The sequence below is a fragment of the Plectrocnemia conspersa genome, unplaced genomic scaffold (genome assembly GCF_051122295.1).
Source record: "Plectrocnemia conspersa isolate PC_06_02 unplaced genomic scaffold, ASM5112229v1 ptg000003l, whole genome shotgun sequence".
In the NCBI taxonomy this organism is placed as follows: Eukaryota; Metazoa; Arthropoda; class Insecta; order Trichoptera; family Polycentropodidae; genus Plectrocnemia; species Plectrocnemia conspersa.
In genome coordinates, this window is record NW_028277167.1 from 25,880,987 (window position 1) to 25,897,648 (window position 16,662).

A 16,662-nucleotide genomic window follows, 5' to 3' on the forward strand; every position below is an offset into this window, starting at 1 on the left:
ACATAATAATGTGTATGTAATTCATATAAATAAGTGTGTCTCTGTTCCGTTATTTTTTATATAAAAGAACGTGACAAGATGCATAGTTAATTATTGACTGGCAATCGCAAACTACGCGTTAATTGATATGCGCATTAAAAACAGTTGCTAAATAAAATTTAAATAAAATTCCAGAATGGTTTCACTTTGTTTTTGTTGTTGATTTAACATCATATGGATAAAAACAAAAACAAATAAAATCAAAATGGCAATAAAATCATGTTATATTGATAAAAAATAATAATTTGTCGTTTAAATTTTAAGGCTGAATGTATATGACTTTGCAGCCATAATAGCTGGTAAAAGTGTTTTTTTAAAACATATAAAAAGTAAAAATGATACTATCAAGAGTTAATATGATAGGTCATTGAATTCTGAGAGTCATCGCTGGAGTGTCGAGTTAAATTATCGTCGGCGATGATCTATCGTCTTGTGTTATTGTGACGATGCTAAACGATCTTATTATCTGTTTATTGAAACCCTTATTTGCCTCTATGTGAACAACTGATATTGCTGATTTGAGATAGCTCTGGCGAATCGCAGATGCAGATGTTGGCGGTTGAATTGCATCGCTATTTGGATACACATATGAAATTTTTTCATGCCTTAAATTAATGTCAGTTCAAATTGCTAATCCGGCGATCGTTAAGCAAAGAGTAAAATAACAATAGTATTGTGCGCATTGTCTCGGAACGGATGGTTCATAAACTATTTTTAATTATGAACACAATTGCTTAGTCTCGAGATTTATCGTAACGGCTTAACGCCCGAGGACTCGTATACGAGTCTTGAAAGAGCATTGTTTAGTGGTCGTGAACTCAGGCACGAGTCCTGCGTCATGCGTTTTCTTTTATTAAAAAAATAGTGGGATACATAAAATTTGCCTTTATACGATATTCAGAGACGGTAGTATACTATTTCACGTACTATTAAATAAAAAATAAATTTTATTTTACTTAAAATTTTTGTAAAAGACGCTTTTTTAGGGCACGTGAATTTTTTTTATGAAATGTATGAACCATACTTATTTATTTCATATAAAAATATTTTTTTATATTACACTTATTAAACAAAAATAAATTTCAAGGTCAAACTGTCTAGCTAGTTAACATAAAACCAATCCAATAAAAATACATCGAAACATCCCCGTTGATAGTGCATCAATTAATAAAGTTTTTCAACCTAAGATTCTGTATATTTTTGCTAAACTAAAAAGTAAAATCGTTACGGTATGTGTAGATAAATAAGAATATATAGTAATCAAGGAAATTTCAGAAAATATCATTCATTAACTTAATTTTTTTACTTAATTAAACTAATAATTTCCTCACCATTTAGAATACCGCAATGATTCACAGATTAAAAAACTATGGGAAAAAGCTAGAATTCGAATAAATTATCGCCGTAATTAAGTAAAGTAATTTAAAAATATAATTGCGCTTCAAATAATCTCTGAGGAATAAAATCATAAACGAATAAATATGTATTTTTCATTCCAAATATTTCGCGTAAATTGAAAACGGTCGCAATGGCTATAAACCAGATATTTATAATTAAATAATATGTATGTTTAAATGCTTTTATAAATTTTTGTATAAACGATTTATAAAAAAATCCGTTTATAATATAAAATAATTTGCACTCACCAAATTTTTTGGCGTCCTTTTTCTGCTTACAACTGTCACGGACACATTTATTTTCATCACTACACTTATGAACCACACTATATCACTATTTATTTTTAATATTTACACTTTTTTTATCTATTTTAATATTTTTTTAAACGTATAAAAACATTCGTCAATATGAAGAAGAATTTCACAACTTCTGCACATGTTTGCTGTATCTTTCCTTATTCCACGTGCAGAACAAACACGACATTTTCTTCTCACATATTTTACGGAATTTTTATTTTCATTATCTGATGATTTTACAGCCTTTCTGATAGATCGACAACGTTACGATTCAAATTTTGATAGACACTGAACGAATAAAACAATGCGCATTGAAATAAATACCATAACAACCGTTTTTGTTTATTCAATTGTTTTTTCAAAATATTAGTATTGATCGACGCGATTAACACGGCTTATATATTGATCTGGTTTTTTTCTGTGTCTATCATCTGGCTGTTATGAAAAGTATGTATCATTTTGAAATCTCTTTTCTTATTTTTTTTCCAAATTTGGATAAGCGCTTTACCTTTTCTGCCATGTTTCATCTGTAGGGGCCTTAATTTTATATTTTTGATATTCTAGCAGATTTTTCCGAATTGTTCCACAATGTTCTGTTTTCCGTTAAAATAAATATTTCGCGAGTAAAACGCTATTTTAAAAATTGTCAGCATAAACACTGTGCCACTTGTCCAGATATGGGTTTAGTACTTTGATTGCCTTGCTTACTATTCTTCCTGCATTTCCGATGTATAATTTGAAATTACAAATATAATCGGTATCTGATTCGCAAACCATTCTATTCAATAATACATATTTGGTTGAGGACTAAATACCATAAAAATAAGTCTACCTCACCATGGAATCATTCCCTTATCCAAAGAAAGGTTTAGCTTTGTCTTGTAAACAATATGGAATTTGCCTAAAATATAATCAACAATTGGTTTCACTTTCGCAAGCCTATCTGTACTATTTGATATTGTTGCATTTTTAACAAAATGCAAAAAGGTTAAAATCTGTCTTAATCTATTTCTTGACATAGTTTTTCGAAATATCGGCGCACGGTGGGGTATTTGCTCGATCTGGGCGGCCAAAAGTCGATTATGAAAATTTAAGCGCAGGTAAAAAAAAAAGTTGATAATTTTGCGCATAATAATCAACAATTCCCCCACTCCTTGCATAACGCTAGCGCCCCCACGACCGGTCGAAAGTCAGTCATCCCTTCGAGTGCACGCATCGTTTTCTCGGCGTCAATTGCATACTCGTACATTGGACAATTATTATTATTTTATTTGAGTACAGTTAAGAATCCAAACCATTGATTGTGATAAAGCAAGTAAGTGTTTCTACGTTTCATAGCTCTTTGTTGCAGTTGCTGTCATATTAAACACACAATATTGTTTTGAATAAGTACCATTTTTTAGTATTTATTCCAATTTTTTTTTCGAATTTTGAGTTCATTAGTTATATTTCCGACCACTTTTTAATGTAGATTTTATATACAATATAAAGCTTAAGTCTTTTTCTTTATGATACATGTAAAATTGGCTGCGGATTTTTGCGGTTTTTAACACATTGCATACCATTATTCTTAAAAATGGGACGGGGCTTAGTCGCGAAATTTAGGACCTAAACGTTTTAAACTATTGTAACTTTTTAGTTAAGCCACGTGTTAACGTCAAATTTAAAATACAGTTTTATAATGATTGTTATTTTTTAATAATATGATCACCATAATAAAATTAGTAAACCTCAAATTGTGGATCGCGTACTAATAAAATAAAATAAAAATTTGTTTAGAATCACCAAATATACACATATTTAAAAATGAAAACGATACCGAGTATGATAAAATACTAGTCAAATACTTTTTCTTGTTAAAAAAACAGCAAATATCAAACTTTGTGGCATATACAATTTATTTTTTATTTTTAACACTTGACGCGGCGAAATTCGCACGACCGTTCAACACGGAATTCCTCTTCCTCGGGCGTACAATTCAAGAAATACTTTAAATACTTATTAAAATAAAGTTTCATGAATTATTTCAAAAAATTTTTTTTTTTTTTTTTAACATTTTTAATATTATATATTTGACTAAGAGCACTTATGGAATCAACTAAAGTGGAGAAATAGGATTGGCCGTCCAGATCGGGCAAATACCCCACCGTGCGGCGTCTTGATTATGAAGTTTAACTTATTTATTTATTTATTTATTAAAATTATAGCCATCGTGACCCGACAGGTAAACCTAATACGCCACGATAGTCACTTATGAACTATACCCATTATAATAAGTAAACTAAAACACTTTTTCAGTTTACTTACTGTCACATCGCTCCATTGTGCGTTTTTTTCTTTATATTTTTGTATTTGTGAGATGTTTGCCGATGATATAAATATGTTTCCGAAACTATTATTTCGAGAAAATCTTCGCCAATAAATAAACTTTCCACTTCCTTGATGCTTTCACTATTATTAGAAAAAACTTGTTACCTTGGAATACCTCTTGATTGTAGCTCGTTGAATCAAATTCACTCCAGTCATCTGGGATAATATCACTATTATACTCATCACTGAATGAAAGTACATTAATACACGTACACTTGAATTAGAATCACTTTCGCACATATCACTGTATTTAAAATCACTGGTGGCGTTGGATAACGCATCTTGAAATTGTTCCAAAAAGGTTTTATCTCTTTCGTCCTTTTTTGTGAGATTGAAAATATTTTTTTTAAATTAAAATCCTAATCACAAAAGAGCAATTTTTGCAAAACGTTTCGATTGAGCATTCCTTTGATTATAAAATGCATTATTTTATAATCGAATGGTCGTTAGAATGATCTCTTAATTATGTCAAATTGTGCAGGTGGTCGTTGTTGAAATTCATTCTATAGATAACATTGAAATAAATTATTATTATTATAGTTTTATAAAATTGGGTGTATTGTGAGTAGAAACCAATTTTCTTATCATTCGATTCATTGGAATGAACTCGTCGTCACGGTCTGTGTGTTTTTTTTCATCAAAAAGACGAATATAAGTACACAAATATTTTTTCCCAAATAATATTTTCAAACACAATGGCGCAGAGAATAAAAGAAATATTCGTCGGAAAAGTGCGGCGAGACACAGAGGAAAAGACCAATGAATGGGAAAAATGAACTATGGCCACAATGGAAGAAAAACTCAATATACGAGATCAGTGGCTTCGTCGTTTCGCAAGCGATTGCCCGTAAAATTTGAGAGTAAAAAATATACACCAACGCGTCAAGGGTCATTCGTTTGGTCGATTGTTTGTAACGCATGTGAATATGTATAAATGGGCGTATCGTCCGTTTGACGTGTCTGCGGTTCCCAAATATGGCGGTCGTTATTAATATTCGTCGTTCATCATTCGGGCATTGCTGAAAAATGATTTATAGCGGAGGCGACCGCAATAAAACGTTTTAATTTTCTTCGTCTAATGGAAACGGGGGACGTATTTTTCATGCGTGAGTTATTGAGCGTCGAAACTTAATGATTTAAAATCGTGTCCATTTATTATTGTGCGGGGTGTATAATAAAATATTTAGTGAAAACGATGTTTTGGGAATGCTTTGTGGTTATACAAAGTGATAAATGCGTTTAATTTTATGATTTAGGTATTGGCGCTGGTTAAACGAGCTAAAGTTTTGAAGAGAATATATAAGACTAGAGCTTGGTAATGGTGCATAAAATTTTTTTTTTTTAATGAAGATAGTGACACTTCATTTCAGCCTGCGCGCATGTACAATGCTTAAGAGATGAGCATTATTCTATATCAGGGCTTCTTAAACTTTTTTCATTCAAGACCACATTTATGATTGTGAGTTTTTTCGCGACCCCAGATAAATATAAAATAAAGATATATAAATATTTTGTGCTGATTAGGTAACAATTAGGGTTTGGGAAAACTCGAGTTTTATATTATTTGATTGAGTATTTCCGAGTATTTCTAGTTATAAATATTTGATTGAGTACTTCTTCTATTGTCAATAACTGTTCTGTCTGGATATCATCTTCTATATCATCTAAATCATTTCTAGTTTTAACATTTTCTTATTAAAATATTTTTTTTAATTATTACTTTGCAAACTTAAGTACTTTCTTTTCAGGAATAATACCATTTACAAGGCAGTCTAATAGTTATATTAATTCTATATATTTTGCGACCATTTATTTGAGTCTCCATTGTCATTAAAAACTTCAGTTTTACCTTCAGTTTTGTCTTCTTGAGTTTGTAAAGTTATTTCATACTCACTTTTTAAATGTTTAATCATTGATGATGTATTTTCATACTTCTTGATTAGTATTGATGAGTATAAATTACGTTTACAGAAATTTTCTGAATCCGTGCGTTGCCTGAAATAATCCCACACTCTAACTCTTCTGTCATAAGGATTCATTTTAATAATTTTTTTTTTATAATTAATTAATTAATAATATCATTTTTAACCTTTAGAATACCAACGTTTTGCTTTAGTAGCGCGCGTGTAGGGTTGAGAATTTTGGCTGTGAAATTGAATAAAGTGGACGGTTTATTTACAAAACCGTTCGTATATGTAAAAATGTAATCACAAGTTTAGCAAATTATCATTGCTTACAGAATTTTTACTAAAATCTGCGAGATTTGCGTGTTTACCCAAAAAAGTTCTTTTAGGTGAATTAATAATAAGTTCTTACTTACTGCAATACACATATATTCTCAAGTCTGTGAAACAATTTAATGGGTGACATTCGTATTAAAAATTATTGTATAAAAAAATAGTAGGACCCGTCGGGTTTTAGACCGGGTATCGGGTCCGGGTATTTTTACCTAAAACCCGACGGGTCCGAGTCCGGGTACCCAGACCCGAAAAACCCTAGTAACAATATACATACATATGAATAAATATAGTTTTAGAAACATTCAAAAATATTAATTTAAAAATTGCACAAAAAGTTGTAAAATTGTATTTATTATAGTTACAAAAATTATATGCTCTATTTTTCATCAAAACTGCATTTTTTGCAATAACATAAATAAAAGAGAATATTGAACAAAATATTTTATAAGTATACAAAAATTAAAGAAAAAAATGGTTTTTAATGAGTTTTTTACTGCATAACAAATTAAATTTTGGTGCAATGTTTGACACTGCTGGACGTAAAATCTCTTTAACATTTTTTAGCGATGAACGATATTAGGATTTCATATATGTTAAAGCTGAAAAAGTAATTTCACATAAATATGTGGTGTTGAATGGCAGAAGAACACTTATTGCTATTGTGGGAAATTTAGTTCTAGTTCCGATCCATAATTCAGTCAAGGGCTTTTTTGAAAAATCTAGTTTTAAGTTTGAGTGACTCGAAAGCTCAGCAAATTTCTCTTGAGCTTTATATAGCAGGTGATCAATCTCAATTAAGCCAATCAAAAATGGTTTTTGAATCCAAGATTTTTGAAATCAGTATTTGATATAGAGTATTTATAAAACTGTGTTTCTATCACCTTTAAGTGATCTATAATAATTTTTACGATAAAAGTTTGACAATGACTTTTCATGTTGATACTGGAAAACATTTTGAACGAATCCTTTTATACCCTACATTTCCAAATGTTGATCTTTTTAATAAAACTTTTCTTTCGAGGTAAAAATATCCAATTGTTTCCTTGAAGTGATAAGTTGAGATCGTTTTATTTCTCAAAAATATCTGACAGATAACGCAGCATTTATAGCCATAGATCATTTTTTAAAAAAGCATCACAATTTTCTTCGGTTAAAAATATTTCGATTTCGTTCTTTAATAAAAATATTCTTAATATATATTTTACTTCTGCATGTAATAATAAATTTGTATAGTGGAAATCCGTATTCTTACAGAGATTTGAAAACATGAGCATGGCTCTTATTAAAATTTATAATCTTAACAGCATCCTAAAGCACATCTTATAATTCTGGTGCTATTTTTTTGCTGCAAGGGCTCCCAATAGAAAGTTATATTATCATAATGAGCATCTTGAAAAAATGATTTAAAACATTTAATTTAAATCTCGTGACCCCAAGATTTCGCTATTTGGGGTCGCGACCCATAGTTTAAGAAGCATTGTTCCATATAAATTGTCTTAGCATTTCGTAGCTATCACCTAAAATATTATTTTTCTATTTAAAAAGCTAGATAGCTCATGTAAAAGAAGCGTTTTTGAGTGCTAATGTTTGAGCCACAATGGACATGGACAATGGACACAATCGCGACTATAGTCCGCAGTTGAAAAAAAAAAATCGAATCGTTAGTGACAGTTTAATTGAAATATTACACAGGGTGCAAAACTGTATCGTCTGAAATTTTGATTGAAAATATTTAAAATTTGACACTGTTTCAGTGATAATTTGGCTAATTTAAAATTAACGATATATACAAGTGAATTTAGTAGCAGAAAATATATAGATTAAATATAATAAATATATTTAATTAAAGTCATTTTAATTTCTGTATAGGAATTAATTTATTTTTTGACAGCACGACTTTTTCTGAAAGTTTCACCTTTTTTAAAGGTTAATGGTTTTCCATGTAAAACACTTATTCACGAAATAAAGCGCTTACCTTATATTTAAAAAAAAGCTCTCAAAATTCCTTTATTTTAATAACGTCACAACAAATTAGAAATAATTTATTATTATTAATAAAAATATTTATCTAGCTATTATATGCTGTACAACAACACGCGCCCGTTTGACATTGACAAATTTGTTATATCGACATAACATTCGTGTCGTTATCAATCAAAACGACGGAAGTTCGCGAATGTTATTTTTATTTTATTTTTATATATACATATACATATACATATACGGTTTTTTCATACATCCAAAATATGCAAATAATCCATTCTGCGTTTAACATTTAATGTACATTTAACGAACCGTCGCTTGCCAAGTATCCACCAGCGGGTCAAGCTAGTTACATATTTCAGTTCATGTTCTTCGGGTCTAGTGAATATTTCACTGTCAAAATAACTATATTATAATATGGCAAAACTAACTGTTTTGGATTGTATAATATATTTTGAACTAGTTTAATTATTATATTCTAATTTCGCCGAATATTTCAATAATATGAACGGCGATTCATGGATTCATATTATGATGTAATTTGACATATTATATAATATATGTAAATGTATTACTTATAATTCACTATGTATATATATATTTTTAATTAGACGAGGTCCTAATCTAATTAACTGAATTTCTTCAGTTTAAGTTTTCGTATATGAATGCTAATATTTTAGGGAATATCTGGTGTCAGAGTTTTTAATCTTTGATGCAGCTCAGCTAGTTATAAGGCTTCTGCGGCTTCTTCGTCTCATTCTTTTCCAAAGTTTTAATCTCCAGAGTGGCTTTAGAGTCCTATCATATTTTTTTAACACTAAAACGGGGGTGAATTAAAACGGAACGTAGCCTGAGAGGCTTCGCATATGGCACTGGGCCAGCTTTCGGCTCAACCTTCGCCAATTTTAAACTGGGACGCTTGTTCGGTGCATCATTGCACTTTTTTCCAACCGAAAACTGCCAAAAGCGAGCGCGTTTTTACGAGAGCGAAATGTAAACAAGAGCAATATGACGCAATTAAGGAATGCACTCTGCTAGAAATTGGGTCATAATTTAGAGTCGTTTTGTGCAACCCGCCCCTAAAGTTTAGAGCCAGCTTTACATTTTTTGCTAGAATGTGATTATAATTCATGTATGATAAAAAAAAATACGCGAACTATATTATATGATAACTAGTTTTTCTGTTTGAAATTAATTCTTTGAAATTTTTCAAAAATGTTTTTTCACGTTACTAGAAGTTTTTTTACCTGAACGAGCTGCTTAACTCAATTTAAAGCTTTTCCATGAAATTACACTTTAGCATTGCATATTAAAATACTTATGATATTAATAAAATAAATATTTTGGCTTATTCGTACTTTATGCGCAGCTCATTAAAGACACTGAATACGAAAATTGAAAGTGATAAACTGTATTTTTGATCTTGTGGCGAATTATTCAATGGCATTGAGTTGGAAAATCAAATTTAAACCATAAACAGAATTATGTGATTTAAGTGGCGTATTTGGACAATATTCTACTCTAATTCACACTGAAAAAAAATCTTTAGAGCATGAAAATATATCTTAGAATTAATAGAGTGCGCAAATAAATAATTGATAATCATAAAGTATTCTAAAAATTCATAAACAATAAACGCGCTGCCTAGTCGACGCCGAAAGTAATGAACTTTAATGGAAAAGCTTTTGATGGTTCACAAAATATTTCTGATGATTTCGCAAAATATTTCCATTCCATTTTCGAAGAATCAAGAAATCGTTACCTTCTTCCTGTAATTATAAAATCGACCATAAAAAATCTGAGGCTCATTTCTTAAACATGGCTTTGATAAATTAAAAACAGGACCTACTTTTATTTTGAATGCTTGTTAAATCATATTTTTGGTCTGATTCTCAAGACGTCATAGTACACTGATCTTTAGTGATGCACAAAATTCACCCTTATTCATAAACAGAGTGACAAATTGTGCACCAATAACTCTAAATCAGTCCCAGTATTGACAACCATTGAAATAATTATCTATAGATACGACTTCAATCACTTTTTAAGCAAGTTTTGTTGATTCCGCCCTATTCACTGTTACTTTCACTAAAACAGTGATAAAATCTCTTGTGTCGGGAATACAAGTAAATGTATAAACTGATTTTAAAAACACCTTTGATCAAACTTGTAATGTGTTTTAGTTAAAAAATAATTATTACATCTCGGTGGTTTAGATAATCTAACCCGATTATTCCCAAGTTATTTAAGCGATCGTATTTTATATTACTAGGGCATCCAAATACCCGCCCAAATTTATTACCCGGTTCTCGAGTATTTTTTATAAAATAACCGGGTACCCGTTTCGGTTCCGGGTATTTTTTGACAATTATATACTGACCCAGAATTCAAATTCACGAATATTATAAATCATGGATTTTATCTTGAATTTTAATCATAATTTATTTTACCTCTTCGAACCCCGCTTATCACTACCTACTCTGTATGCAGCTGTGATTTTAATAGACTTCTTGGAAGCACCGAATATCACTGCCCAAAAGGGTTTAACTAATCTTTAAATCGGTTTTGTGTGTAACAACAGATGTTTAATTTAATAAAAATAAACATTATATTAAAATGAAAAGAACCATGTACTCTATTATTGGTTTATTTAAGAACACGCGGGTACCCGGGGCCCCAGTTTCGGTTCTTACCCGGTTTGGAAGCCCTGTATATTACAATTTAGAAGTTCCTCAAGGGTTCAACCTAAGCCCTTGCGTAAATAATTAACGACATAGTACAGCAGTTACTGAAGATTATTTCTATATGCCGATGATTTAAAATAATTTAAATGCATTTAATCTGTTGCTGACTCCTTATCTTTAGAGAGGGATTTAGATTCTGTATGGCATGGATCGACAAATTTCGATAATTTGGCCCGTGAGCTAAACTTACAATTTCAAAGTTTTTTGGCAGAACAGTGCTAAAAAGATTGAGCACATTGTGAGTAACATCAACAGCCAATTTAATAATAGCAAAACAAATTATTTTCAAGTGTTTTATTCGGCCTTACGCAGTGGTTTTCAAAGATTTTTAACTCTTGGTGCCTTTGTTTTTTTTTTTTGATTTGATTATCAAATTATAAAAAGTGCACTTAAATAGAAAATATTTAAAAAAATTATAGGGTGAGGTAAAAATAGTTTTAGTAAGTACCTTAAATTGTTGATTAGAGAGGTCAATGCTACGTTTGAATTGACTTTTCCTAAATATTTTATTTTCATAAATAAGCTGCATGAAACAAGAACAATTTTTTTTGATATAGCTTAGAAAACGTTAACGACATACTGAAGTAAAATCTTTTATTATGTGTCACGTCCGATGGTAGTAAAAATATACGCGGATTAGGTTAAGGCTTAGTTGAAAAAATATAAGGTTTATAAAAATGCTAATTATTTATTATATTATTCACAAGCAAGTACTTTGTGCGAAACATTCAATTTATCATGTGTTATTGAACCAGTTTTATCAATGGTGAACATGCTTGGCTTTTATCACTTTGACGTTTCATTTGATATTTGTGTCCTTTATGACACTTTAGTTAATAATCAAAATATATATTTAAAATTAAAAAAAAATGTAAATTAGTCCCGATTGTTAAAATAGCTGTATCGCTAGCATAAATATAGATAAACGCACATTTTTCTATTTTTGAAATACTGTTTGTATACAAAATAAAAAGAAACGGCCCGAGAAAACTTTTCTAAGGAACTCCAGCTAGAATTTTGCGCGGTATCGAATTTTAATTATTTGATAGAACAACATAACTTTTACTTTGTAGGTGTGAGCGTTAATAATCAGGGGTTTTTGTATTTAAATAATTTATGAATCAAACTGTCATGCCATAATGTGTCGAAAATTTTTTCTATATCTAACAATATAAATCTGTATTTTTTCATTTTCTAAATTTTTGAATTTATGCTCTGTCAAACTATTATAAAGATATTAACTCAGATGAATTATGCGTTTGAAATAATAAATAAAATATGTTACAGAAAATATTTAAAAGCCAAATTAAGAATTTTAATTTAAAAAAATTAAAAGTCATATTTATATATTTCTGGACTTTGTAAGATTAAAATAATAATGACAGCACTGTCTATGATTTATCACAAAAACATTTAAATGGCATATTTAATTTAAGATGCATTGTTCTGAAAAACAATATTTCAAGGTAAATACATCAGTTGTTTTCTGAAATACCTTCATTAACAATCACTTTGTAGGTTAATTTTCTGTCCTAAGCAAAACACTAAATTCTTTTTTTATGCCCTCCGAAGCGTATGAAAATTTTAATTTAGGTGTTATGAATTATTTCTAGGGCAATATAGTTCTCAAGTTGAATATATATCATAATATTTTACGTTTTTTTATGATATATATTTAGTAAAATATATATACTTCTGTTAAAGCGATTGCTTCAGAGTCACCTATATTTATAATATATTATATATTAACCAGCAAATAATTACAATGATTGGATATTCAATATAAGCGATTATGTACACACACACACCCGATCCAAATTGAAATCCATTGTGACACTATCAATTGCCTAGTCAAACAGCGATTGATTAAACTCACATCGGATTACACACCTCTCAGGGCGTGGGGTTCAAAATTTAACCTTGAAGTGCTAGGGTCGTTTAAAATCGGAGCCCTCGGGGGTCACGCAAAGAAAGGCGGAAGCGCGATCAAAGTTTCAGGATATGAAACGGGAAATATTCAGTAACGAGCCGGAATAGTAGCCGAAATATTTCATTTTACGACGCCATCGCTTTCATTATTTTCGTCGTAAACGTTTCATTGCCGGGAGCACAGATTCTTACGGCCGTTTCGCATAGGTCGAATATAGAGCCATTCCGCAAAAATAACAGCGTTTTGCTTTAGCCTTCCTGTGCGTCAATGTCTTTGTTAATTTTGTATTGAATTTGTGATGTTTTAGGTAAGATTGAAAAAAATAATATGGAGTCGGTAAAATCTCATCAGTATATTTATTAGATAAGGACCTCAATAATTTTAATCACGATGTAGATATATAATTTATTTAAAAAAATATATATCCACATAGTTTTTTAAAAAAAATTTAAGGATAATGTTATTATATTTTTAATAATAATGTGCTTAAATCAAACAGTTTCATTTTAATTAACCAAGTCCTTCAAATGCAATTTGTAATTAAAAAACTTTTTCATTTAAATTCATAGAAACGTTAAATATGATAATCGAAAACTTTTATATGATAATACAATTGACTTCTTATTAACAAAAACATCAATTATATTTATAATAGCTTTTTTACAAAATCTGTAAAAAATCTATGATAGTAATACGAAGGTAATATAACAATTAGCTACATTATTGCAAGATAAAATAAAAGATATGTCAATAAATAATTATAAATATTTTTTTGCAATAAAACATTTTTTGCATTTGCTAAAAAATCAAAATTTATATGTAAAAGAATTTGTAATAATCATATAAATTTAATGAATACCTAAAATATTTTTTAATATTTATTACAATTGCAAATTGCATATTTAATTTCTTTAAATCTGATTTTTGGATTAATTATAAAGCAAATGTTATATAGCATATTTATTTATGAATTTAAATTAAATTAAGACCGAGCCCTATGCGTCACGATGGTTTAAAAAACAATTTATGTTCTTATTACAATATACAAAAAATATGATGAAAGTAAGAAAAAAATGATAGCAATGTCAGCGCGTGTGGCCAGCTAGCTGGCCACACACGGGCGGATCTGGCCGCCGGATTTGTCCGAAATGGATGTCCGACGGACAAATCCGCCAGTGTGTGGGGTTAAAACTCTCGGTCAGATCCGTCTGTTGTCTGTCCGTTATCCGTGCGTACACACGTACGGATCTGCCCGTCGGAAATTAAGGAGCCGGACGCTACAGCTATAGGCGAATTTGCTAGTGCGGACATCCTTGCCCCTAACGGGCATCAAAAGAGACCGTGATCGTTATTCTCGAAGACGTTCTCAAACCCAAAACTGATCCTCGAAAATAGTTTTATTGTCTAAAGCATTTCTCACTAGTTGAATGAAATGATTAGCGACATAAAATTGTCTGCAATAATTTGGCGTGTCATAGCGCTGCTAAAAGAAAGGCGCTTGGATACAAAATGATCACTAAATATCTTTTTATTAAATTATCTCAAGTACTGTTTCTAAACTATTTTAATTTAAAGGGAGTATTTGATTGTTCCGGGATTCCAAATTATAGATATTTAATTAATTTATTTTTATTGTATTTAATTAATTATATTTTTTCGGTTAAAAATGTTGTTATACAATTTGTGCTTATTTATTTTATTAAATTTTAAAGTCAAGTATAGAATAACATTTTAAAGTCAAGTATAGAATAACATTTTAAAGTCAAGTATAGACTAACGTATTTTAAATAGTTTTATATTATACCTTTTCAAAGCGAGAGGTAAAAATATCAGATTAAAATCGTCAACGTGCAGAAAAATTAAAAGCACTTAATATTTAAGCATGTACTAGACTGCTTTAATAATTTATATGTAAATAAATAAAATTATAAAATAACGTACCTTTTTGCTGCTATATAAAAGGTCATATAATGTAACAAGCAATAATTAAAGATGAAACGACGCCCTAACTTTCATTATGAGCAACAAAAATATTTTATATTGGCTATAAAAAAAGGATTCAACGTCTTGTGCTGATAAAGCAGGTATTTGAAATTAAATCAAGATAAACATTGCTGAATTTTATTTATTAATATTTGGACAACCGGCATTTATTTGGTTTTATCGAATCATATTTTTAATTACATTTATTATGATTAAATTTAATATTAATTATCACGTTTTATTATTTTTATAGAAATCTGTGTAACGTTCGCCAGACAATTTTTATTAAGAGATGAACGACAAACATAAATATCTAAGGTCGCTTTTTAATAACATTAGAATTGCTTAAATAATATATTTAAGGGAAAAGTGGGGTTAAAATTGGTTTAATTTGATTATTTCGTCATGGCATTAAGCACATGATAGATACGGACTTATTTATTATTTTGATAGCAAGGAACTAAATTATAATTTTATTAGTTTAAGAGAAATACAATTATTACAACTTTTTTTCTGAAAAACCACTGTTGGTTTTTGCACAATATATACCCCAGTGTAGTTAATTGATTATCCAAATTTAGTTATACATAAGTTACACATATATGTATGTATAAAAAATTCGGTTTTTAATTTATTAATTTTAAATTAAGCAGTAAATTTGTTTTTGTGTGATAATGTCAAATATATTATTCCTACATCAAATAAATATTTTATCAAAATATAGCATATTGGTTTGTCTTTATTGGATAAAAAAAATGTTAGTAAAAATGTTTTAATGAAAAAAAGATTTTACATATAAAAATATATTGTATATTTAAAAATGTTTTAAATGAACTTGTATTGAATATAAATATTTCTGATCTATTGTGTAAGAATAAACTGTCAAATTTTTAATGGCCTTAATTAAGTTGATGCAAAATAAAACTTTAATATACATGTTTTTGGATTAAATAATCAAATTAAAAATTTATATGTAATACATGCATCTAATCATATTTAATAATTTAAAGCATTATTATATTAATATATAAATAAATTTTATAATAAATATCATTCGACTTAAATAATTTATATAAAATGTATTAAATAAATATTTTAAAGTTAATTAATAAATAAATGGAAATTGTCGGTTACTTCAAAGGGATGCTTTGATAATAAATATGATATCATATTTATTTATTTGTTGCTGTAAATCTACCGCTGTAACATAACAGGCGAAAGCCCAAGGCGTTGTGTGTATTTATTTCAAACAAGTAATCAGTGTCAGGCAATTTGAGACTTTATCAAGTGTAAATTATTTTCAATATAAATTAAATCATAAATTAATCATGCAACTCACACCAATATTTTTAATAATAGCGTATTTTTAAATTACAAATCATATGAGTAGAAATTAAATTGAATATATTTTAGCCTAACTTATTATTCCCCATACTGTAAAAACTAAAGATTAAAGCTGAGTCTATAAAAATATTAGGCTTGAAATAAACATGTACAAATATTAGCTATTTTATGATTATGTTTAGCATAATTTTTTGCATCACTATATCATACAATAAGATTGAAGCACGATTGCAAAAATACTGTATTAATAACAGCTTACCTAATATGATTTTTAAATGGATTAGTAATTAATAATATACACATATGAATATATGCCAAAATTCCTTCCACCCCTT

The 16,662-nt window shown here is 29.1% G+C and overlaps 1 protein-coding gene across 2 annotated transcripts in view; it reads right to left on the minus strand.

Moving 5' to 3' along the window:
* The window catches only part of LOC148237111 (lachesin-like), a 306,235-nt gene that overhangs the window by 186,419 nt on the left and 103,154 nt on the right, over nt 1-16,662 (minus strand). The window contains exon 1 of one of the 2 annotated variants that reach the window (XM_088183323.1): nt 1,686-2,027. The exons of the other annotated variant lie outside the window; for it this stretch is intronic. Coding sequence (XP_088039449.1) covers nt 1,686-1,742 — 57 coding nt within the window. The 5' untranslated portion in view covers nt 1,743-2,027. Of the gene's footprint in view, nt 1-1,685; nt 2,028-16,662 lie in introns of those variants that run through there. 2 annotated transcript variants of the gene reach the window in all.